This window comes from Felis catus, chromosome D1 (assembly GCF_018350175.1).
Source record: "Felis catus isolate Fca126 chromosome D1, F.catus_Fca126_mat1.0, whole genome shotgun sequence".
NCBI classification, from domain to species: Eukaryota; Metazoa; Chordata; class Mammalia; order Carnivora; family Felidae; genus Felis; species Felis catus.
The window spans coordinates 109,496,296-109,521,388 of NC_058377.1; the positions used below are offsets into that span (position 1 = coordinate 109,496,296).

At 37.3% G+C, this 25,093-nt stretch overlaps 1 protein-coding gene across 11 annotated transcripts in view; it reads left to right on the forward strand.

Moving 5' to 3' along the window:
• Positions 1 to 25,093, forward strand: part of CD1H11orf80 (chromosome D1 C11orf80 homolog) — a 112,792-nt gene that overhangs the window by 23,519 nt on the left and 64,180 nt on the right. For 6 of the 11 annotated variants that reach the window (XM_023240092.2, XM_019812721.3, XM_011287045.4 and 3 more), the window contains one exon: positions 1,468 to 1,521. The exons of 1 other annotated variant lie outside the window; for it this stretch is intronic. In XM_023240092.2, coding sequence (XP_023095860.2) covers positions 1,468 to 1,521 — 54 coding nt within the window. Of the gene's footprint in view, positions 1 to 1,467; positions 1,522 to 19,146; positions 19,213 to 19,323; positions 19,450 to 25,093 lie in introns of all 11 variants that reach the window. 4 more of the 11 variants (XM_019812734.3, XM_019812732.3, XM_045039584.1 and 1 more) reach the window with 3 other exon arrangements.

Sequence of the window (25,093 nt, forward strand, 5' to 3'; positions counted from 1 at the left end):
GCTGACACCTGCCATCCCTCTCCCCAGTGACCAACTCTCCTTAAGCTAGAACCAGTGTATGCTTGTGAGGAATGTTAAGAAGAAAAAAGAAATGATTGTCTTTTATTGAATGTTCTATGCTACTTGGGCCCAGGCCTTTTGAAATATCATTTGTCCAGAATCATTCAAAATCTGGAAATCTAAAGCACTGCTGTAATAACATTTCAATAGAACTTTTTGTGATGATGAAAATATTCTATATCTGTGCTGTTCAGTACAGTAGCCATTAGCCACACTAATGATGCTAATGACCACTTGAAATATGGCTAGTGTGACTGAGGAATCTTATTTTTAATTTAATTTAGCTAAATTTAAATTTAAGTAGCCACATGTATCTAGTGGCTACTATATTTGGATAGCACACATCTAGAGAATGGTGTTGCCTCTCACTGTAGTTATTATTCTCAACTTTTTCACCCTGCTTGAAGAATACATATTTCTTGACGGATAGGGACATTGATTTCTATAGCAATGATTCTTAAATTCTTAACTGTGGGTCGCATCTCTCTGGTGGGGAGGGGTAATGTTCAATTTGGAAAAGTCTCTGGGTGGTTTCTTTTCTTCCCCTCTTAGGTGCCTGTTTCCTCCTTTACCCTCTTCCTCTGAAGAATTATTGCTCTAGGGGTGCCTGGCTGGCTCATTCAGTAGAGCATGTGACTCTTCATCTCAGGGCTGTGAATTTGAGCCCCACATTGGGAGTAGAGTTTACTTAAAATTTTTTTTAATTATTACTCTAAATATTCTGATATTCATAGTTTAGAACTCGGTGTGGAGAATTCTTAGGTAATAGTCTAATATTTTCTACTAAAGGGGTGCCTAGGTGGCTCAGTTGGGTAAGTGTCTTAACTTTGGCTTGGGTCATGATCTCACCATTCATGGGTTCCATCCCCACTTCAGGCTCTGTGCTGACAGCTCAGAGCCTGGAGCCTGCTTTGAATTCTGTGTCTCCCTCTCCCTGCCCCTGCCCCGCTCATGCTTTGTCTCTCTCTCAAAAATAAATAAACATTAAATTTTTAAAAAATATTTTCTACTAAAGAGTAAATTGTTTCAAAGAAAGGCCACCTTTTTAAATTGAATCTTACACTGGAATGTGGGTTATTGGCATGATATATTCTGGTTAGTAATTACAGTGTGCAGTCTTCCTATAATCCTTTTCTCTCAGGAATAGTAATAGCTAAAGAAGCAGCCTTGGTGTTGGATATGGGTGAAAAGGCTTGCCATTTGGTTTTCATTTCTGCCCCCAGAGAGTTGTTGTAGCCTCATAATGTTTCTTTGGTGTCTCCATTTTTAGTAAACTCGTTACATAGTGGTCACCTTTTTAACGTATTGTATCTATAAGCATTGTTTTTAGACTTCCATAAGATTCTTTAGATAAAATCTGTTTAATTGTTTTATTTGTGATATTTCTTTGTATTCTGTTTCTTACAGTTGCTTCTGCAGGAAGCACTTATGGTGGTTTGGTTCTCAAGAAGTTCATAAAAGGTAAAGAATTACTCTGCTTTCAAGAGATAAAGTCTCTTCCTGGCAGTGAATTTGTTATTTTCTGAAAGAGACAAACTGAAAGATAGGGTTGCTAGATTTAGCAAATAAACGTACAGGATGCCTACTTAAATTTGAATTTCAGATAAACAATGAGTAATTTTGTAGTGTATGTTCCATCCAGTATTTTATCCTGTATTTTATCTGGCAATCCTACTGAAAGATGATCTATAAAATTGTATACATACAGCGATGAACAAGACACCTAGGTCACTATAGCTTCTCTGAATACTCTCTATAGTGGCGCCTGGGTGGCTCAGTTGGTTAAGCATCTGACTTCGGCTCAGGTCATGATCTTGCAGTTTGTGAGTTCAAGCCCCACATCGGGCTCTGTGCTGACAGCTCAGAGCCTGGAGCCTGCTTCAGAGTCTGTGTCTTCCCCTGTCTCTGCCCCTCCCATGCTCATGCTCTGTCTCTCTCTCTCTCAATAACGAATAAATGTTAAAAAAAAAAAATTGAATACTCTCTATAGAAACTCAGGCAAAATTATCCCAGATAGAAACTGAAATTTTTGGTAAAGTATTTGTGCAAAGAGGTAACGTGTGAAGAATGCTTTATTGTAAATTATTTTGTCTAGCGTTAATACTATTCCCCACATGCCAAAGTTGGTATGGTTTAAGAGCTTTTGGTGACCTTGGCTTTAGTTCTTCTTTCCTTTAAGCTGAGAATAATCTAAAGCTGAAGGATATACATTTATTTTAAGGAGACCAAAATGATCTGAGAACTGTGCTTTCATATTTATCATCTGTGGTTGTCTAGTTTGTAAATTATCCAATGGGCCTATCTTTTCCTAATGAGTGGTTAGTTTACAAATTTTACAAAGTAATGTTTTTAAGTTTATTTTTATTTATTTTTGAGAGAGAGAGTGCGTGGTGTGCACACACAAGTGGGGGGATGGGCAGGGGACGGAGGCAGAGAGAGAATCCTAAGCACTGACAGCATGGAGCTCTACATGGGTCTGAACTCACAAACACTGAGATCATGACCTGAGCTGAAATCAAGAGTCAGAAGCTTAACCAATTGAGCCACCCAGACACCTCTACAAAGTAATTTTTTAAAAGAAACCATCTCCAACTAAATGTGGAATGTAAGTAGCTTGTGGTGGTTTAAAAAAACAACAACTTACATTTGTCATTATTTTATGAAAATGTTCTATGTGTTAAATATGGAAACAATAAAGCTACATTAGAGCAGTGTAATTTTATAAATGTTTATGAAATGTATTGCCATTGTACTTTTATTTTTATATTTATTTTATCATTGTACTTTTATTTTTTTTAATTTTTTAAATATTTGATTTATTGTTGAGACAGAGCAGAGCACAAGTGGGGGAGGGGAAGAGAGAGAGGGAGACACAGAATCTGAAGCAGGCTCCAGGCTCTGAGCTGTCAGTACAGAGCCTGATGCAAGGTTTGAACCCATGAACCGTGAGATCATGACCTGAGCCGAAGTTGGACATTTAACCAACTGAGCCACTTAGGCACCCTACCATTGGACTTTTAAAAGCTAATGTTTCTTAGTGCTTTAAAATTTTTTTAATGTTTTATTTATTTTTGAGAGAGAGAGAGTGAGCAGGGTAGGGAACGAGAGAAGGGGAACAGAGGATCTGAAGCAGGCTCTGTGCTGACAGTAGTGAGCCCGACGTGGGGCTTGAACTCATGAACTGTGAGATCAACACCTGAGCCGAAGTCGGATGTTCAACTGACTGAGCCACCCAGGCGCCCCTGAAATTTTTTAATGTTTATTTTTGAGAGAGAGAGGCAGAGTGCGAGTGGGGGAGGGGCAGAGAGAGAGGGAAACAGAATCTGAAGCAGGCTCCAGGCTCTGAGCTGTCAGCACAGAGCCTGACATGGGGCTTGAACTCACGAACCATGAGATCACGATTTGAGCCAAAGTCGGATGCTTAACTGATTGAGCCACCCAGGTGCTTCTCTTAGTGCTTTTTATTTATTTATTTTTATTTATTTATTTTTTTTAATTTTTTTTTTTCAACGTTTATTTATTTTTTGGGGGACACAGAGAGACAGAGCATGAACGGGGGAGGGGCAGAGAGAGAGAGAGACACGGAATCGGAAACAGGCTCCAGGCTCCGAGCCATCAGCCCAGAGCCTGATGCGGGGCTCGAACTCACGGACCGTGAAATCGTGACCTGGCTGAAGTCGGACGCTTAACCGACTGCGCCACCCAGGCACCCCCTCTTAGTGCTTTTTAAAATGAAATCAATTAAAAATTTTAATTTAGAACCAAATTGCCAGTAACTCAATTACTGGATAAACCAAAGTACCTTCCATTATCTTGGTCATATCAAAGGAAAAGAAGAAATTATTTTTATAACTCACATGATGAATGACTTTAAGGACATAAACAATATAGGAAATAATTTTCCCTTTTGGAACTTCTTTTTTGAGTTAATTTTTATTTTTTTATTGTTATTTTTAAAGTTTTTATTTGAGTTCCGGTTAACATACAGTGTAAATTAATTTCAGGTGTACAATTTAGTGATTCAGCACTTAGGTCCAACACCGGGTGAGTGTTTATCACAAGTGCACTCCTTAATCCCCACTACCTATTTGAGCCATTCCCCCCACCCACCTCCCTTCTGGTAACCATCCCTTCTCTTCTTGTTCTCTTCATTTTATTTCTTGGGTTACCTTTCTCTTTTTCCCCCCTATGCTCATTTGTTTTGTTTCTTAAATACCACATCTGAGTGAAATCATATGATATTTGTTTTTCTCTGGCTGAGTTATTTTGCTTAGCACAATACTCTCTAGCTCTATCCACATCATTGCAAATGGCAAGATTTCATTCTTTTTTATGGCTGAGTGATATTCCATTTTGTGTGTGTGTGTGTGTGTGTGTACACACACACACACACACATATATATATACCACATCCTTTTTATCCATTCATCAGGGACTTTGATAGACATTTGGGCTGTTTCCATAATTTGGGTACTGTAGATAATGCTGCTATAAACACTGGGGTGTGTGTATCCCTTTGAATTAGTATTTTTATATCCTTTGGGTAAAACCTAGTAGTGTGATTCCTGGATTGTAGGATAGTTCTATTTTTAAGCTTTTGAGGAAACTCCATACTGTTTTGCAGAGTGACTGCACCAGTTTGCTGAAGGAGTTTTTAGTTTAAGCATGGGAATTTAAAAGTGCTTGCTTAGTAAATTAAGGGTCATTATGTGTATCTCCCTTTGCCTTTGAAATTGCCTTGGCCCTTTGAATCTACCTTCCAGGAGTCTATATCCTGGATTCTTTTTTTATTTTTTTTAATGTTTCTTTATTTGTTTTGAGAGAGAGCACAAGCAGGGGAAGGGGCAGAGAGCGAGAATCCCAAGTAGGCTCCATGTTGTCAATGCGGAGCCTGATGTGAGGCTTTATCTCACAAACTGTGAGACCACTACCTGAGCTGAAATTAAGAGTCAGACGCTTAACTAACTGAGCCACCCAGGTGCTCTTGTAGCCTGGATTCTTAATGGACCTCTGCTTTTTGCTCTGTGATCCTAATCTTCCTTAGATTCTTCTTAGTGTGCACACATTTGAAAGCAGTAATTGTGGAAGAAAAGTAATGGCTCCATAGCAGATATTCTGTGGGAGCTTGGGTAGAAAGTTCTTACTGTGGTAATCATCGTAAATGATGATTTACTGAGCATTAGCCCTACATTGAGCCTTGTGCTTGACACAGAGGGGTTACAGAGGTGATCAAGACAGATTTGGTTTCTTCCCTTACACCCATAGTTAGGTTATCTTAATCACTTAATTCTATTGCTTCCTAAAACCTTTGGTCTGGAAGAAAGGGAGAATCAGCATATTGTGCTGGATGGGGAATTTGCTCTGATTCTGACTTTTGGGAAACCTGAGTCCAGCTTTAAGAATCATGAATTGACTGCCTGAAAACCATCTAGTCTATTTCTCAATCTTTAGTCTTCTTTTTTTGGGTTCTGCCCTTAGGATGAAGCAAAGAATGGAAAGATCATTTGTAATGCCACTGCTCTAGTTAATATATGTGAAAGTGCTTTGAAAGAAGTGAAAGTCTATGTAAATAACAGGGAGTATGTTATTATTAGCACTAGGGAGGAGATAGGAGTATTTCTTGTGACATAAACTGATACTTAGCATGCCTTTTTTTTTTAACATTTATTTATTTTTTGAGAGACAGAGTATGAGCAGGGGAGGGGCAGAGAGAGGGAGAAACAGAATTGGAAACAGGCTGCAGGCTCTGAGCTGTCAGCACAGAGCCCGATGTGGGGCTCGAACTCACAAACCGTGAGATCATGACCTACACTGGAGTCAAACGCTTAACCAACTGAGCCACCCAGACACCCCTAGCATGCCTTTTTAATGAGTGGTCAGATCGTATATAATACTACTACTTCAATTAATATTTGCAGAAGTGCTTTGAAAAAAGTGAAAAACCATGCAGGTACAGGGAATGGTTTTATTATCACTGTTAATACCTGGAGAGAAGGTATTGAGTTGAATTTAGTTTATGGAATAACCACCTGTTTATTATGCTAATACAAACTTCAGACAGTGTCATGGTAACTTGGTTTTAATTTAATTGTTTTAAAAGCTCACAGCAATTTTATGCATATTTATTTAATCTGTTTTTATATCCTTGTGATAAAGTGGAAGTGGCTGACTTTTAGTACAAAGAGGAAGTACTGCATATCAAGTACATAATAAAAATTGAGTCATTTGTTCATAGTCAATCACATTTAGTAGCTAACTTTAGCTTGTCTTCTCTCCAGGTTCATGATACTAACCTCCACTCAGTAATACTATTTGTTTGTACTAATTAGTAACAAGAATGACTCATTAAAGCTCACAAAGGAAATTGTCCAAGCTTAAGATTTAAATCCCTTAGCTCCCTGGTTTTTGCACCATTAATTATGCCTTTATTACTATTGTTATTTATTTAGCATTCCTGTAATGTTATCAATAAACTGCTTTAAATTGGTCCATTCACAAATCTTTACAGCGTTTAGTTAGCCTCATTAGGCAGTCTTTGGTGGCTGATTCATTAACCATGAGATTTTCAGATGCTAAAAAATTACTTACCTATACAAAATTGATAGTATGCCTCTGAATTCATTTTCAACTATGTTCTCTTCAGTGCTTGGTTGGTGGCTCTCAGTGAGTAGAATAAGATCTGATCTCTTTTTAGGGGAACTGTACTGTTGTAGAGCCATCCAGCTTCAATTTTCTTTACTCTTCAGTCTATTCTATTAGTATTGCATCAAGGTACTTTTTCTCTGAATCTGGTATACTTCAGATCAATTCGTATATAAACAGGCTCTAATTTCTGGGTGTTTTGTTTATGCTGGATTAATAAATAGTGACCAAGATAATCTCCCCATTCTACTTCCTCTCTAATTGATTATATTCTCTTTTTTGCTCACTTTCTTCTCTGGTTCCTAACTATTCATATTTTTATTCAGCACACCTTTAATTGAATACCTGCTTTGCCACAGGAAGTCATTGGGAAAGGTAGCTCTGAAAATGTAACGTGATAAGTATACATAATGGAAGTATGTATATTCATGGTGCTTCTTTGGTAACCCAGAGGATATTCCTTGAAGTTCAGCCACCAATATGCCTTTCTTCCCTTCATTATTCTGTATTATTATTCTGTATTTACTTCAGGTATGTTTTCTACTCTTAAAGTTTTAATATCATTTCTATGCTGATGAGACTTTTTTTCCTATCATTAACATGTTTCCAGCTTTGATTGTCAATTAGTCTATTCCATTTGAAGGTTCCTTTTGAAATATATGTGCAACACATGGTAAAATGGGTTTCATTTTCTTGAAACTAACTTGCTCTGTAATGTCTTCATTTCTTTCTTTCTTTTTTTTTTTTTTTAACATTTTTATTTATTTTTGGGATAGAGAGAGACAGAGCATGAACGGGGGAGGGGCAGAGAGAGAGGGAGACACAGAATCGGAAACAGGCTCCAGGCTCTGAGCCATCAGCCCAGAGCCCGACGCGGGGCTCGAACTCACGGACCGCAAGATCGTGACCTGGCTGAAGTCGGACGCTTAACCGACTGCGCCACCCAGGCGCCCCGTCTTCATTTCTTTCAATGATACTAACATTCATAACTTTCCAGGCTTAAACATTTTGGCTTTTTTTTTTTTTGGCATCCTCTTTTTTCTTTTCTCCATTATCTAATCTAATTGAATTTTTTGTTAGTTCTTTTATTCAATTATATATGAATATAAACATATGTCCTTCCCAGTTGCTTATTAGGAAGAACATAAAGATAGGGAAAGACACCTCAGACCAGATGTGAGGTCCTCTGTCAATTAGAATAACTTCTGTACTTTGAGGGATGATGACCATTAAGACAGATAAATTCTGGGGTCCCTGGATGGCTCAGTTGGTTAACCATTCGACTAATGGTTTCAGCTCAGGTCATGATCTCATGGTTTGTAAGTTCGAGCCCTGCATTGGGTTGGCACTGACACGGAGCCTGCATGGGATTCTCTCTCCCTCCCCCTCCTTCTCCCTGTCTCTTTCCCTCTCTCTCTGCCCTTCTGTTCATGCACATGTGCTCTCTCTCTCTCTCCTTCTCAAAATAAATAAACATTAAAAAAAGGTAAATTCTTATGTGTTAAAAGTTCTCATTATTTTGTATTAATATATATACTACTATTTTGCATATATGCTTGTATGCATATATCCATAATATGCATATCCATTTATATAGGAATCCATTTATATATCCATTTATGTATATACTTATCCATGTATATAGAACTACTTATAAGTATCTATTTGGTGAAATGTGATGTTTTAGTTTGTCCTTCTTGCCCAGATCTAGAAGTTACTTCCTATCATGTCCTTACTCTAGTGAAGAAAAGAAAAAAAAAGAAAGTGTAGAAGAGAGTGGTAAGATGGGGAATATGCAAAAGGCCATATTTAAAGGCCCCTATTTGCTGTTTCTTATTTCTTCCATTCATGTTATTTTTATTTTTTTAATCTTTTTAATTACTTCCTCCTCATTCCCATGTTTATTGACATAATTTAACTCTTTAGTAAAATACAGTTTGGCCAGTCATGTTTAAGTGTTTTTCCCAAGTCAGAAAATTTACCTTTTTTTTTCCCCCTCTCAAAAGACTAGAGAAGAATACCAGCCCCCAGGGGCACCTGGGTGGCTCAGTAAGTTTAACATCCATCTTTGGCTCAGGTCATGATCTCACAATTTGTGGGTCTCTCTCTCTCTCTCTCTCTCTCTCTCTCAAAAATAAACATTAAGAAAAAAAAAAAAAAAGAATACCAGCCCTTGAAAGTGGGGAAGACAGCTGTGCTGTTGATGTATTGTTATATGATTATGCCTCTTCTCTGTACTCCACCCTTTTGCTATCAGGGAGACTTTACAAAAAAGTTTAGTTTAATTTTGTCTTCCTTGTTAATTTGTTCTGAAAGGAAGTGAGAAGTCATGCTATTTGTACATTAGAGAAATTAATGGGTCCAGGATTGCTCATCATTTAATGAGAAATTCACAATGGTGAACTCTTGGATGTCTGACTTATTATGTATTTTTAAATCTGAGATTCTCATTCAAAGAAAAAATCTATTATAATTTTAGATCTTACAAGATCAGCAACTCTAAGGCTCAGTACTCATCTGACACTTTTTCCTCCAGGAGCTCCTTTTGTAGACATGATCTCATTCATTCTCCAGAGATAGGTCAGACTTATATGTTATCATCATTTCTCTTTCGGAGATGGGGAAACTGAGCTTTACCTCAGCTTAAATTTAGAAGTAAAGGAAGAGTTTGTGGACTCATTGGTCACTGGTTACCCAGTGAGTCCACATTTAATCCTCAGACTTTTGATATGTCCTAAACAGTCTCTTGCTGCCAAATTTGCATAACATGTGGCAAGATTTTATAAAGAGAAGATTGATTGAACATAAAAAAGTTAAATGAATTTGTTGGGATGCCTGGCTGGCTCAGTCAGTGGAGCATGTGACTCTTGATCTTGGGGTTGTGAGTTTGAGCCTCATGTCGGGTTTAGAGATTACTTAAAAAAATAAAATAAAGTCTTAAAAAAATAGATGAATTTCATCTTCTTTTGCTTTCTTAATATTTCTTTACTGTTTTCTCTGTTAAATATATTTAATTGTACTTTACTATTGAGAATATATTTAAGATTTGATGTGCAGGGAAAGGAGATGGAAAGGACATGAACCTTGACATGTTTCTCTTTCTTTTGAGCTTGGGTAGGTAGAGCAGGAAGAGAAGGACAGCTCTTACCATTAGAGATCCTGGGAGTTGACTCATACTCCAGCTGAGTGGCTTTTATTCAGTAGTCAGCGGGAGCTAGCCTGCCTTGTACCAGTTTTGGCTTAAAATCCTTGAACTATTGTTACCCCTCGTTGAGTAATCAACTGGGCACTTACTATTCCAACTCTGGCCTCTTGGGTTACCATATCCCTTCCGTTTCCGTAGCAGACATTGTTAGCTGCCCGTGGTAGTGAATTTGGTTGGTATGGGAAGAGAGGACATTTTGAATATTCTTTACTGAGTAGACTTTTATGGTTACTCTTTTAGCATATTTTAAAAAGTCATATGACACTGTATGCAAGAGTTAAACTCAAAATGGATCAAAGACCTAGATCTAAGAGGTAAAACTATAAAATTCTTAGAAGAAAACATACGTGTAATTCTTCACAGATATGACATTTAAAGCACAAGCAGTCAAAGGAAAGATAGATAAATTGGACTTGATCAATATGAAAAACTTTTGTGTTTCAAAGAACACTATCAACAAAAGACAGGATAACATGATGGAGGTGTTAGTTCAGGCCAAGATGGTAATCATTTTGCAACATAGAAGTAGCAGATTTACAGGTTGTACATCTTAACTTTTTTTTTTTTTTTCAACGTTTATTTATTTTTGGGACAGAGAGAGACAGAGCATGAACGGGGGAGGGGCAGAGAGAGAGAGAGACACAGAATCGGAAACAGGCTCCAGGCTCCAAGCCATCAGCCCAGAGCCCGACGCGGGGCTCGAACTCCCGGACCGCGAGATCGTGACCTGGCTGAAGTCGGACGCTTAACCGACTGCGCCACCCAGGCGCCCCTGTACATCTTAACTTTACACAATGTTATAGATTGATTGTACCTCATTAAAACTGGAAAAAAAAAAAAAACTAAAAAAGAGAGAGTGAAGACAACCTACAGAATGGGAGAAAATATTTGCAAATTATGTATCTGATAGGCATCTAATATCCAAAGAACAAAAATAACTTTTACAACTCAGCAATAAAAACCTAATTTTTAAGTGGGCAAAGGATATGAATAGACATTTGTTATGAATTGAATGTGTCCTCCTAGAATTCCTGTGTTGAAGCCCTAATCCCCAATGCAAGGGTATTTGGAGATGAGGCCTTTGGGAAGTAATTAGGGTTAGATTAGGTTATGAAGGTGGGACCTTTATGATGGGATTAGCAGCTTTATAGGAAGAAGAAGAAAGAGAAATCTCTCCAAGTACACCCACCCAGGAAAAGCCATGTGAGGACAGTGAAAAGACAGCTGTCTGCAAGCCATGAAGAGAGCTGAATTGCTGGTACCTTGATATTGGGCTTCTCAGCCTTCAGATCTATATGCAGTAAATTTCTGTTAAGCCATCCAGTCTATGGTATTTTGTTATGGCAGCCGAAATAGATGAAGACAATATTTATCCATATAAGCAGCTAATAAGCCCCATGAAAAGATGCTCAACATTGTATTTATTAGGGAAATGCAAATGAAAACCATAATGAGATACCATTTTATACCTCCTTGTATGACTGTAATTAAAAAAAAAAAAGCAGAGGGGCACCTGGGTGGCTCAGTCAGTTAAGTGTCTGACTCTCAATTTTGTCTTAGCTCATGATCTCACAGTTCATGAGTTTGAGCCCCACATCGGGTTTTCTGCTGTCAGCACAGAGCCTGCTTCAGATCCTCTGTCCCCATCCCCCCCTGCCCTGCTTGCTCTCTCTCTTTCAAAAATAAACATTGGGGTGCCTGGGTAGCTCAGTCAGCTAAGCGTCCAATATCAGCTCAGGTCACCATCTCGCGGTTCGTGAGTTTGAGCCCTGCCATCAGGTTCTATGCCGGCAGCTCAGAGCCTGGAACCTGCTTTAGATTCTGTGTCTTCCCTTCTCTCTGCCCCTGCCCCACTCGTGCTCTCTCTCTCAAAAATAAACATTAAAAAAAATAACAAGTGTTGACAAGGATATAGAGAAATTGGGACCCTCGTATTTTGCTAGTGGGAATGATCAGGCTTATTTCTGCCTCTCCAAACCTTATCTCAAACTATTCTTTCCTCAGTTCACTTGCGCTTCAGCCACATTGGCCTCATGTTGTTCCTTGACACATACCAAACTCTTTCTCATCTCTGAGACTTTGTATTTGTTCCCTTTACCTGTAATATTCTTCCTCTAGTTTTTCATGTGACTTGTTGGTTCACTTCCATTTCTATTTCTCAACTCAAATGTCACCTCCTCAGAGAAGCCTTCCCTGACTACCCTATTTAAAGTAGTTTATCTTCCTACTCTGCTTATTTCTTTCACTACACCTATTTTGTTCTTTAGGAATCTTGTGGGGTTTGTTGTTTTGGTATATTTGTATGTATGTATGTATGTATTTTTCTCAATTAGAATATGACTTCCATGAGGAGAGGGGTATAGTCTGCCTTAATCCTATGTTTCCAGAATCCATTACAACATCTGCACATATAGCAGGTGTTGAATAAATACTGGTTGAATAACCCCTTTCTCTCTGTGCTTCCTTCTGATCAGTCTATAACAGAGGTTCTTAAGGTCACTGATCTAACTAAGATTTTGGGCAGTTTTGTGTTTATGTGCATGTATCTGGTGAGAAGGTGCATAATCAGATTTTAACAATCTGTGACCTAAGGAAGATAAAAATGACTGGTTAACTTTCACCCATTCCTTAAATAATAATCCTACTTAGGTCCTGTCATACATATACCTATTATTCCTCTATATTAGTATCTATTCTTTCTTTTCTCTCCAGTCTCTTCTATTCTAAACTTTTTAGCATAGTCATCTGAATGTCCACTGATACTTCAAATTCAGCATGTCTAAAATTTAATTTCTCATGTTCTCCCCAAAGCCTGACCCTCCTCCAAGTTTATTCCCTTTTTTACTATCTAAGTAGTTATACAGGGGCGCCTGGGTGGCTCAGTCGGTTAAGCGTCCAACTTCGGCTCAGGTCACGATCTCACGGTCCGTGAGTTCGAGCCCTGCGTCGGGCTCTGTGCTGACTGCTCAGAGCCTGAAGCCTGTTTCAGATTCTGTGTCTCCCTCTCTCTCTGACCCTCCCCCATTCGTGCTCTGTCTCTCTCTGTCTCAAAAATAAATAAACATTAAAAAAAAATTTAAGTAGTTATACAGCCTAGTAATTTGAACTTTTCTTCTCTTTTCCTTAAATTCATATCCAGTCAGACTCAAAATCTTGCTGATTGTACCTCCTAAATATTTCTTGAAACTGCTCCTTTTTCTCTATCCCTATAATGGTCCTGATTCAGAATCTCATTATTCTTGCCTATAATAATTTCCTCATTGGTCTTCCTATTGTTTTATTTTTTAATGTTTATTTTTAAGAGAGAGTGCGAGTGCATGAGGGAGGGGCAGAGAGAGGGAGACAGAGGATCTGAAGCAGGTTCTGCATGGAGAGTGCAGAGCCTGATGTAGAACTCAAACTCATGAACTGTGAGGAGATGACCAGAGCCAAACTAGAACTCCCCCCTAATTGGTCTTCTTGTCTTTAGTCTTGGCCTCTCAAATCCATTTTCTTCAAAGTTGCCAGCCTCCTCAAGACCACACTTTTAGCTCTTGATTAATTCTCACTCTTACTAAAATGATCTGTTAATGCATCTGTCTCCCTTACTAGACCATGAGGATAAGATTTCTTGAGGGCAAGATTTTTGTCTTAAAATTTTTTGTGTATCCCCAGTGTTTAGTCCACTGCTGGCCATATAGTGAGTAGTCAGTAAATGCTTAAAAACATCTAAAAAACATTTGAAATATAAAATATTTGCTTAAATACATGAAATAGCAAAGGATAAATAATAAATATACTCATTACACAGAATGAACAGATACTGAGATTGTGATATATTTTCTTCAAGCTTTTTAAAAATAACACCTTAAAGATAAAGTTGGAAACTCCTACTCCCTACGTGTTTTAAGTGTGTAAGTTTTGAAACGTGCTTATTTGCTATCCATGTATTTTCTTTGGTGAAGTGTATATTCATATCTTTTCCCTATATTTTAATTGGGTTATTTGTTTTCTTCTTATTGAATTTTGAGAGTTTAAAAAAATATATTCTGGATAAACCAGGTAAATGGTTTGAATATATTTTCTCCCAGTCTTTGGCTTGTTCTTTCATTCTTTTAAGTGTCTTTAGCAAAAAAGTTCTTAATTTTTATGAAGTCAGATTTATCTTTTTTTTTTTTTATGGATCATATACTTTTGTTTGAGAGAGGGAGGGAGAGAGATCGATCCATGAACTGAGCTCGAGACCTGAGCCTAAATGAAGAGTTGGATGCTTAATTGACTGAGCCACCCAGGCACCCCTATAGATCATGCTTTTGGTGTCATATCTAAGGAAACTTCACATAGCCTAAAGTCACACAGGTTTTATTCTATATAGTCTTCATAAAATTTTTTAATTTTTTATATTTATATTTATATAAATCTTTATATATATATAAATATATATTTTTTAGATTTATAATTTTTATATTTATAAATGGTTTTATATTTAGAATTACATTTATTACATTTGTAATTTGGGTCTGTGACCCATGTTGAGTTAATTTTTTACATATGATGCAAGAATTGGATTGAAGTTTAATTTTTTGCTTATGGGTATCCCAGTTGTTCTACCATCATTTATTGAAAAGACTGTCCTTCTCCACTACATTGCCTTTGTACTTTTGCTGAAAACTTGATTGACCATATATGTGTGGGTCTATTTCTGGACTTTGAATTCTGTTACTTTGGTCTCTTTGTATTGATTACTGTGGCTTTAAAATAGGTCTTCAAGTCCTCCAACTTTGTTCTTTTTTTCAAGTTCATGACATTCATGTTTGTTGTAAGTCCTTGACATTTCTATCTATTTTAGAATCTACTTGTCAATATCTGCAAAAGCTTGCTGGGATTTTGATTGAGACTGTATTCCATTGATCAGTTTGGGGGAGAATTAACATCTATCTTAGCAATATTCAGTCTCTTGTTTTAAAAAAAAGTTTATTTTGGGGCGCCTGGGTGGCGCAGTCGGTTAAGCGTCAACTTCAGCCAGGTCATGATCTCGCGGTCCGTGAGTTCGAGCCCCGCGTCAGGCTCTGGGCTGATGGCTCGGAGCCTGGAGCCTGTTTCCGATTCTGTGTCTCCCTCTCTCTCTGCCCCTCCCCCGTTCATGCTCTGTCTCTCTCTGTCCCAAAAATAAATAAAAAACGTTGAAAAAAAATTAAAAAAAAAAAAAGTTTATTTTGAGAGCGGGAGAGAGCATGTGCACATGTGCATGTAAGTGGGGGAGGGGCAGAGAGAGAGGGAGAGAGAAAGAATCCCAGTCTTCACACTGCCAACACAGAGCCGGATGTGGGGCCTCAAACTCATGAAGTGTGAGATCATGACCTGAACCAAAGTTGGAGGCTTAACCAATTGAACCACCCAGGCACCTCAGCAGTATTCATTCTTCTGATGCATGAACACAGTATATGTATTAATTTCTTAGGTTGTCTTTAATTTCTGTAGTTCTTAGTGTACGAATATTGTACCTTTTTGATCAGATTTAACTCTGAGCATTTAATATTTTTGATGGCTATTGTAAATGATATTTTTGAAATTTTAAATTTCCAATTGTTTATTGCCAATATTTGGAATACAATAGATTAGAAGTTGTTTCAGCCTTGCTAAACTATTCTAGTAGCTTTTATGTAGATTCCACAGGATTTTCTACATTGAGGATCATAGCATCTGCAACTAGAGTTTACTTCTTACTTTCCAGTCTGGATACCTTTTATTTCTTTTCTTGCCTTATTGAACTGGCTAGATCCTCTAGTGCAATGTTGAATATATGTGGTGAGATCAGACTTTCTCACCTTGTTCTGACCTTAGGATATCAATTTTTCACCATTAAGTATGCAGGTTATGTATTTTTTCTTGAGTAAGTGTGAGTAGTTTGTGTCTTTCAAGGAATTTGCCCATTTCATTTGTTGTTGAATTTATTGGCATAAAACTGTTCATAATATACCCTTATTATCTTTCTAAACTGTGTAGAATCTCTAGCAATATCATCTCTTTCTCTCCTGATACTGGTAATTTATATTTGTTTTTTCTCTCTTTCTCTCTCTTACTCCTTCCCTCCTTCCTACCTTCCTCCCTACTTCTCTCCCTCTCTCCCTCTCTCCCTCTCTCCCTCTCTCCCTCTCTCCCTCTCTCCCTCTCTCCCTCTCTCCCTCTCCCTCTCCCTTAATCTGTCTGGCAAGAATCAGGTTCTTTCTGTTGTATTCTTTTTCATTGATTTTTCACTCTGATCTTTTATTCTTTCCTTTCTTCTGCTTGCCTTGGATCTCATTTGCTCTTCTGTTTCTAGTTTTTAAAAGTGGAAGCTGCAATCATTGATTTGAGACCATTCTTTTCTACACTGAATTATGGTGTTCTTTAATATAGTTCTTTTAATAGTGCTAAAGTTTTGAGGGTGTCTGGGTGGCTCAATCAGTTAAGCATTCAACCCTTGACTTCAGTTTGGGTCATGATCTCATGGTTGGTGAGTTCTAGCTACACATCGGGCTCTTTACTGATAGTGTGGTCAGTATGATAGTCTTATTTCCTAAAACTTTAGAATAAATATTGCTATATGATAAGGCAAATCCCCCCCTCCTTATTGTTATTTTTCAGAATTGTCTTTGTTTTTTCAAACTGTTACTCTTGTTTGTGAATTTTATAATTTAAGTTCCATGAAAAATCTTGTTGTGGTCTTGTTATTATATTAAATTTATGGACTAATTTGGTAGCAGCATTTTTATAGTATTAAGTGTGTCTATGAATTGATATAGCTTCTCATTTAGAGCTTCTATGAATTGATATAGCTTCTCATTTAGAGCTTTTTAAAAACGTTACTTAATTTTAACTGCCACAACAAGGAGGTAGGCACTATAATCTTCAATAGAAAGATTCTGTAGGAAAACAAGGAGCTTTCCCAAGAGCACATGGTTATTAGTAAAGCCAAAGTTGGCCTGATTCCAGAGACCATTTTGCTACATTTTATTATTAAAAATATTTTCTCCCCATGGGATAATTATACTTCCTGGCCCATTGACATAAAGCTGGGCCATGTAACTTGCTTAGGCCAGTGAAATGCTAGTGGAAGTGATATATGCCACCTCCCAGGAGAAACTTTAAGAGCCAGTGTGTTTTGGTCTTAGCTCCTTTTCTTCTACTCTGAGGCTAGGATGTCTGAAATGGAAGGTATTCCTTTAGCCTGGATTCTACTATGAAGTGGCTCCTTTTTTTGCACTTGCCTGGAGTGCTGCAACCTCTTAATTGGTTTCTAGAATTCTCACAAAGGCAATTTGGTATTGTTGTTAAGGCAGTGTCTCCAAAGGGGGGCAAGGACCTGGGACTTCCTCTTCTGCCCTTTGGCTGAAGGATCCTGGTGAGATCCTATTTTATGTTAATACTGTGATTGTTCTCATAGCAAACAGTCTTAGATATATTTTGTTATATATATATATATATATATATATATATATATATCCCTAGTGTCATAATTTTTGTTGCCATTATGAGTGGTATTCATTGTTTTTCAACATTGCGGAATTGAACTGTTAATTTCGGTAGTTTATTCGTAGATTCTCTTGGGTTCTCTATATGGGCACTTAAATCATCTCTAAATTATGACAACTTTGACTTTTCCTTTTCACTCTTTATATGGCTTACTTCTTTTCCTTGTCATATAGAACAGTACTAGTACTGGTTAGAAGACCAGGGGTGATATTACGTATCTGTGGTTTGTCTTCCTTTAATGAGATTAATTAAGTAAATATACTTAAAATTAAGTATATTTACTGTAGTTTTTTGGCACTTGCTTCTTGTCAGGTTGAGGAATCTGTCTTCTTAATTTGCTAGTAGTGTTTGTTATGAATGTGTGTTGTATTTTCTAAAGAGCTTTTTCTATATCTTTTGAGATTATGATATGGTTTTTTAAAAACCATTATTTATTTTGAGAGAGAGCATGAGCAGGGGAGAGGTAGGGAGAGGGGGAGAGAGAATCCCAAGCAGGCTCTGTCCTGTCACCTCGGAGCCCGACACAGGACTTGATCTCATGAACTGTGAGATCACGACCTGAACTGAAATCAAGAGTCAGACACTTAACCGACTGAGCCACCTAGTTGCCCCTATTTTATGGTTTTTAAAATCTTTATTAATATGATGATTTATAGTGGTAGACATCCATGAAGTTCCATCACAATTTGATCATGAGATTTTTATATATCCTGGATTTAATGTTTTATCTTTGTTCTCAGTGAGATTGATTTCTATTGTCCTTGTCCTATTCTGGTAGCAAGATTATACTTGCTTTATAAAATGAGTTGGGTAGGTTTATCCATTTCTGTTCTGGGTTTTTTTTAATATGTATTCTTTGAAGATTTGGTAAAGCTAACCTGTAAAAAAAAAAATCATTTGAACCTGGCATTTTGAGATGAAGGTAGGTGAAGAGGGAAATATATATTTTTTAATGTTTATTTATTTTTTGAGAGAGAGCGTGAGTGAGTGTGGGGGAGGGGCAGAGAGAGGGGGACAGAGGATTTGAAGTGGGCTCTTTGCTGAGAGAAGAGAACCTGATATGGGGCTCAAACTCATGAACCATGAGATCATGACCTGAGCTGAAGTTGGATGCTTAACTGACTGAGTCACCCAGGATCTCCTAGTAGGAAACACTTTTGACAACTAGTTTGTTTTCTTGGATGACGTTTGGTTTAAGTTTTTTGTTTCTCCCAGAGTCAATTTTGGAGGTACATATATATCTTATAAAAAAATACACAAACACACAGATTATTTACTTCTTTTCAATCATTCATCCAATACATACTTACTGAACACCTGCTGTATGGTAGACATTTCATCTTAGTTTTCAAATTAATTGATGTGAAGTCTTTTATGACTTACAAATATTTGTACTTTTATCTCTTTTTGATTTTTTATGTTGTTTTTGTGCCTTTCTCTTGATGGTGGTGATAACACTAATAGCAGACATTTCATTTTAAACAAAAAGGGTAAGTAATTTGTTCAAAGTCACAAAGGTAGTAAATGGTTGAGTGGGATATATGAACCCAGATAGACTGGCTCCAGAAACTGTCTTAACCACTATTCCATAGTATTTTGGTTTACTCTACAGTATGCTTTTTTGCTAGAGCTTTGCTTCCTATATTAGCTTTTCAGATAACAAATTCTCATTTCTGTTCAATGAATTAACAGAAATTAATTTCTCTCTTCCTTTGACAACTTCTTACCTTACTCTCGTACCACAGGTTGAAGAAATCTATCACCTGTATCACGTTTGGTGGTTGAGTTGTTGAGGTTCTTTGAAGAGGCAGGTATAGTTTTGGAAAATGATCGTTTTTTTCTCCCTCCGTTCTCAGTTTACATCCTTTTTGTTTGGTAACCAGTAGTAGTATCAGGCTCAGCTGCATATTCCTTTGTTATAGACTTGAGTGATCACACTTCCTGACTGACTTGCTTGGCTGGAAGAGCCCACTGAATATGCAGCAATGGCAACTAGTCTCTGCTTTTTTGAAGTAGTGAATGAAGATCTGACACAACATTTCTGAAAGGTTGCTGACCCTCCATTAAAATGTTCTGCTTTCTATTTCTTTCACTAAAGCATGTCTGGGGTTGTTTTATAATGTGGAAATAATTAGCCAATTTAACTAATAGCATCAGGCCACAGAGCCAACCAAAGAACTTTTCATCTTTTGGCTTAATTAGCTTCATTCTTTAAAATGCTTGATACTGCTGCTTTATTTACTGGTACATTACTTGCAAGCATTATTATAAAGCTATGCTAAAGGACAGAAGTCAGGCCAGTTGCTTGTTTGCTGAGTCTCTTAGAATAAAAAAAACAACATGCAGCCAGATGTCAAATTTAGCCACCATCAAATGAATTATTTTTATTTTTTAATGTTTATTTAAAAATTTTTAAAATGTTTTATTTATATTTGAGAGCGAGACAGACAGAGTGCATGAGTTGGGGAGAAGGGCAGAGACAGTGGGAGACACAGAATCTGCAGCAGGCTCCAGGTTCTGAGCTGTCAGCACAGAGCCCGACATGGAGCTCAATCTCATGAACCTGAGCCAAAGTTGGACTCCTAACCAACTGAGCCACCCAGGCACCCCAAATAAATTATTTTTAAAAGGAACTTTTTGTTAACAGAAGCAATATTACCCATTTTAGAATATTGGGAAAATAGAGGAAAGGAAAACATTTCTTGCACAATAAATGTTAGCATTTTATTATATTCTCTTCCAAATTCCCATGTATTTAAAAAAAATTTTTTTTAGCATTTATTCAATTTTGAAAGACTAAGAGAGAGCATGAGCAGGGGTGGGGCAGAGAGAGAGACACACACAGGATCTGAAGCAGGCTCCAGACTCTGAGCTGTCAGCACACAACCTGACGCAGGCTCAAGCTCACAGACCGAGAGATCATGACCTGAGCCGAAGTCGGACGCTTAACCAACTGAGCCACCCAGGTGCCCCTCCCGTGTATTTTTAAAACCGTTGTAATCACAGTATATGCCTAGTTTTGTCCTACTACTTTTTTTTAACTTGACATGCAAGCATTTTTTTCATGTTATGACATAGTCTTCTAGTTATTATTTTTAATGAATAAATTGTCCATAAGATGTATCATAAATTAATATTTTGATATCTGTAGGCATTTAAAAAAAGTTGTGTCAGGTGCCTAGGTGGCTCAGTCATTACACATCTGACTCACATAGAGGTTATGATCTCATGGTTCTTAGAGTTTGAGTTGGGTGAGCTCTAGCCCTGCATCAAGTGAGCCTGAGCCCTGCTTTGGGTAAATGCAAGCCCCACTTCGGATGAGCCCTGCTTCTCTCTCTCTCTCTCTCTCTCTCTCTCTCTCTCTCTCTCTCTCTCTCTGCGTCTCCTGAGATTCACTCCCCCCCCCCCCCCACTCACTTGCGCCCTGCACCTCTCTCTCTCTCAAAAAAAAAAAAAAAAAAAAAAAAAAGTTGTGTCATGTAATGTAGCATTTGTAAGTGAAGGTATCAACTTCTTATACTTTGCCAGCATTGGGAATTTCAGTTACTTAAAATATTTTAGCCAACTTACTAGTTAATTTGTATCTGTTTGAAACTTTTTATAAGTGTTCACTATCTGTACTTTCTTTTTCTCAACTTTCTCCATATCTTTACAGTTAAATTTCTAGTGTGAAATTTAGAATAAATTCAGTTACTAGCTGTGTGCTATGATCTGAATATTTATTTCCCCAAACATTCATATGTTGGAATCTTAATGCTCAACATGATGGTATTAGGAGAGGGGACCTTTGGGAAGTGCTTAGCTCATGTGGATGGAGTCCTCATGAATGGGATTAGTACCCTTATAACAGAGACCTCGCAGAGCTTCCTAGCTCTTTATGCCATGTGAGAATGCAATGACAAGTCTGGAACCTGTAAGAGGGCCCAGAACCCAACTTCAGCCTCCAGAACTGTGAGAAATAAATACCTGTTGTTTATAAGCTGCCAAGGTCTGTGATATTTTGTTATAGGAGCCCAAACAGACTTAGATACTATACAATTTGTATTTTTAGGCTTGACACCCTGATGTACAAATCATTGAGATTCATTTCACTATTGTATGCCATTTTGTTTCAAGATGCACAGTGGCTATGGAATGATAGGTTTAATGTAATGATTTCTTGAATCTTATTTTCTTCTAATACTCTACTGGTACAAGAGTATCCCTGTGGAAGTTCTTGAAGAACTAGAATATTATTCAAAAATGTTCTTTAAATGGGACACCTGGGTGGCTCAGTTGGTTAAGCGTCTGACTCTTGATTTTGGCTCACGTCATGATCTCATGGTTTGTGAGGTTGAGTCCCAGATCAGGCTCTGTGCTGATGTCATGGAACCTGCTTGGGATTCTCTCTCTCTTCTCTCTCTGCCCCTCTCCTTGCTCACACTCGTTCTCAAACTAAATAAACATCAAAAAAAAAAAATTCTTTAAACAGCAGCTATTTGTATGATGATGTTCTTTCCCAAAGAGATTAAAATAATAAAACCTGAGTGTCTATACTGTTACTTTTATTATCAGATTTTATTTTACACTAAATAGGTATATATACCTATACCTATATAGGTATATAGGTCTAAAGCCTATATAGAGTCAGTCAGCTCTGTGCTTTAGAGTCAGTCAGCTCTGTGCTAGAACCCTAACTTTTACATGTGATGTGACATGTGTAAACCATTTTTCTCAGTTGTAAAAATGGGGGCAATAATAGAATTCCTATCTCCTAGAATCACACGAATTTAGTTAGATAATATTATAAAGTGTTAGTACAGTGCCCAATACATAGGAAATGCTTAAATAAATATCACCCATTATTAATAATAACATTTAGTTTTACTCTGAATAGTCAGGTTGTGTTCTAAATAATTTCTCTGTTTTGCTGCAAACTTTCTGAAAGGATTTCTTGACTATGTATTACTTGTTTTGGGGAAGCTATCAAAAAACTAAATGGCATCAGTTCACATTATTTATTGAAACAATCATAACAAGAATAAAAACACTTTGATTTCTCCATACCTTTTATTCTCAAAAAGAAATAATTTCTTTTTTTAAATTTCTTTTTATTTACTTATTTTTTCTAGAGAGAGAGAGCACGAGTAGGTAAGAGGGGCAGAGAGTGAGAGAGAGAGAGAGAGAGAGAGAGAGAGAGAATCTTAAACAGACTCCATGTTCAGCTCAGAGCCTGATGCAGGGCTTGATCCCATGAACCTGGGATGACCTGAGGTGAAATCAAGAGTTGGATGCTCAACCAACTGACCACTCAGGCGCCCCAGAATAATTTCTGTACATATTAGTTATCAGATATAGAATGTAAACTGTATAGACTAATAGCTGACAAGAATTTTATTTTTAAGGTATTCTAGACTTGTCTGCATTTATTTGGTAAATCAAATCCAAGTTCTTTAGTATTTACTCTTTGGGTATTTAAAAATTAATTTTTTCAGGTTGCCTGGGTGGCTAAGTCGGTTGAGCATCCAGGTCATGATCTCACAATTCCTGAGTTCAAGCCCTGCATCAGGCCCCTCCCCAGCTCATGGGCGTGCTCTCTCAAAAATAAATAAATTGTTTTAAAATTATTTTTTTCTTATTTATGAAATATTTTATATGTATGGTATAAAACAAAGAATAAGGAAAGAAACAAATATTACCTATACTTCTAGAGATAATTAAACATTTAAATATTTTTTCTTAAAGCCTATGTTTATGTATCTAAATATTTATATAAATATCCTATTGCATAGTATATCTTATATTTTTCACTTGGAGTATTTTCTTATTTCATAAGAAGTCTTTGAAAGTATCAGTTAAAAAATCTGGGGTACCTGGGTGGCTCTGTTGGTTAAGTGTCTTACTCCTGATTTTCACTCAGGTCATGGTCTCAGAACTTGTGAGATAGAGCCCCCCACCAGGCCTTGCACTGACAGTGCGGAGCATGCTTGGGATTCTCTCTCTCTGCCCCTCCCCCTGCTCTGTCTCTCAAAATAAACAAATAAACTTAAATCATAACAAAGGTCCTAGTCAATGTAATAAAGCAAGAAAAATAAAAGGCATAGAAGTTGGGAAGGCATAAGTAAAACTGTCTTTATTTACAAATGAAATGATTATGTACAAAATTCTAGGGAATCTGCAAAATAAATATTAGAAGAAACGTATTTAGCAAGGTCATAGGATATAAAGTCTATAAACAAAAAATTAATATACTAGCAGCAAACAACTGGGAAAAAAAAAAAACAGTTTCAGGGCACCTGTCTGGCTCAGTCAGTGAGACATGTGACTCTTGATCTAGGGGTTGCAAGTTCAAGACCCATGTTGGGTGTAGAGCTTACTTTAAAAAGATAAGTTCCAGGGCGCCTGGGTGGCGCAGTCGGTTAAGCGTCCGACTTCAGCCAGGTCACGATCTCGCGGTCTGTGAGTTCGAGCCCCGCGTCAGGCTCTGGGCTGATGGCTCAGAGCCTGGAGCCTGTTTCCGATTCTGTGTCTCCCTCTCTCTCTGCCCATCCCCCGTTCATGCTCTGTCTCTCTCTGTCCCAAAAATAAATAAACGTTGAAAAAAAAATAAAAATAAAAAGATAAGTTCCATTGATAATAGCATCAAGAAACATAAAACACTTAGGGATAAATTTAATGTAAAAATAAGTTCTCTATGCTGAAAACTATAAAACACTGTTGAGAGAAATTAAACAATAAATGGAGAGAGATACTATTGGAAGATTGGAAGATTCAATATTGCTAAGATGTCTGTTCTTCCCAAGTTGATCTCAGAATTCAACACAATCATAGTATCAGCAGACTTTTTGTAGAAATTGACAAACTGGTTAAAAAATTTATAAGGATGAATAAGCGTTTTTAGCAAGGCTGTAGGATATAAGGTTAATGTACAAAAGTCCATTGGTTTTTTATACACCAACAATGAATAAGTGGCATTTTAAATTAAAAATATATTACTGTTGGGGTGCCTGGGTGGCTCAGTCGGTTAAACATCCAACTTTGGCTCAGGTCATGATCTCACAGTTTGTGGGTTCAAGCCCCATGTCGGGCTCTGTGCTGACAGCTCAGAGCCTGGAGCCTGCTTCTGATTCTGTCTCCCTCTCTTTCTGCCCCTCCCCCACTTGTGCGCTTGCTCGCTCTCTCAAAAAATGAATAAATGATAAAAAATTAAAAAAATATATATTGCTGCTTACATTATCACTGCCAAAATGAAATACTTAGGTGTAAAGTAAAAAAAAAAAAAAATGTATAAGATCTATATGAGGAAATATATAAAGTTTTGATGTAAGATATCAAAGAACTAAAAATAAGTGGAAGAGATGTTCCATGTCCTGGATAGGAAGATTCAGTATTGGCAAGATGTCAGTTCTTCCCAGTTTGTATAGTTCCAATGCAATCCCAGTCATAATCCCAGTGAGTTATTTTGTGAATATTGACAAGCTGATTCTAAAGTTTATATGGAGAGACCAAAGACCCAGAATAGCCGACTCAGTATTAAAGGAGAAGAACAAAGTCAGAGAACTGGCACTACTTGACTTCAGGACTTAACTATAAAGCTGCATTAATCAGGGTAGTGTGGTGATGGTGAAAAAATAGACAAATAGATCAGTGGAATTGAATAGGGAGACCAGAAATAGAGCCCTAACAGAGAGCTCACATAAATATAGTCAACTG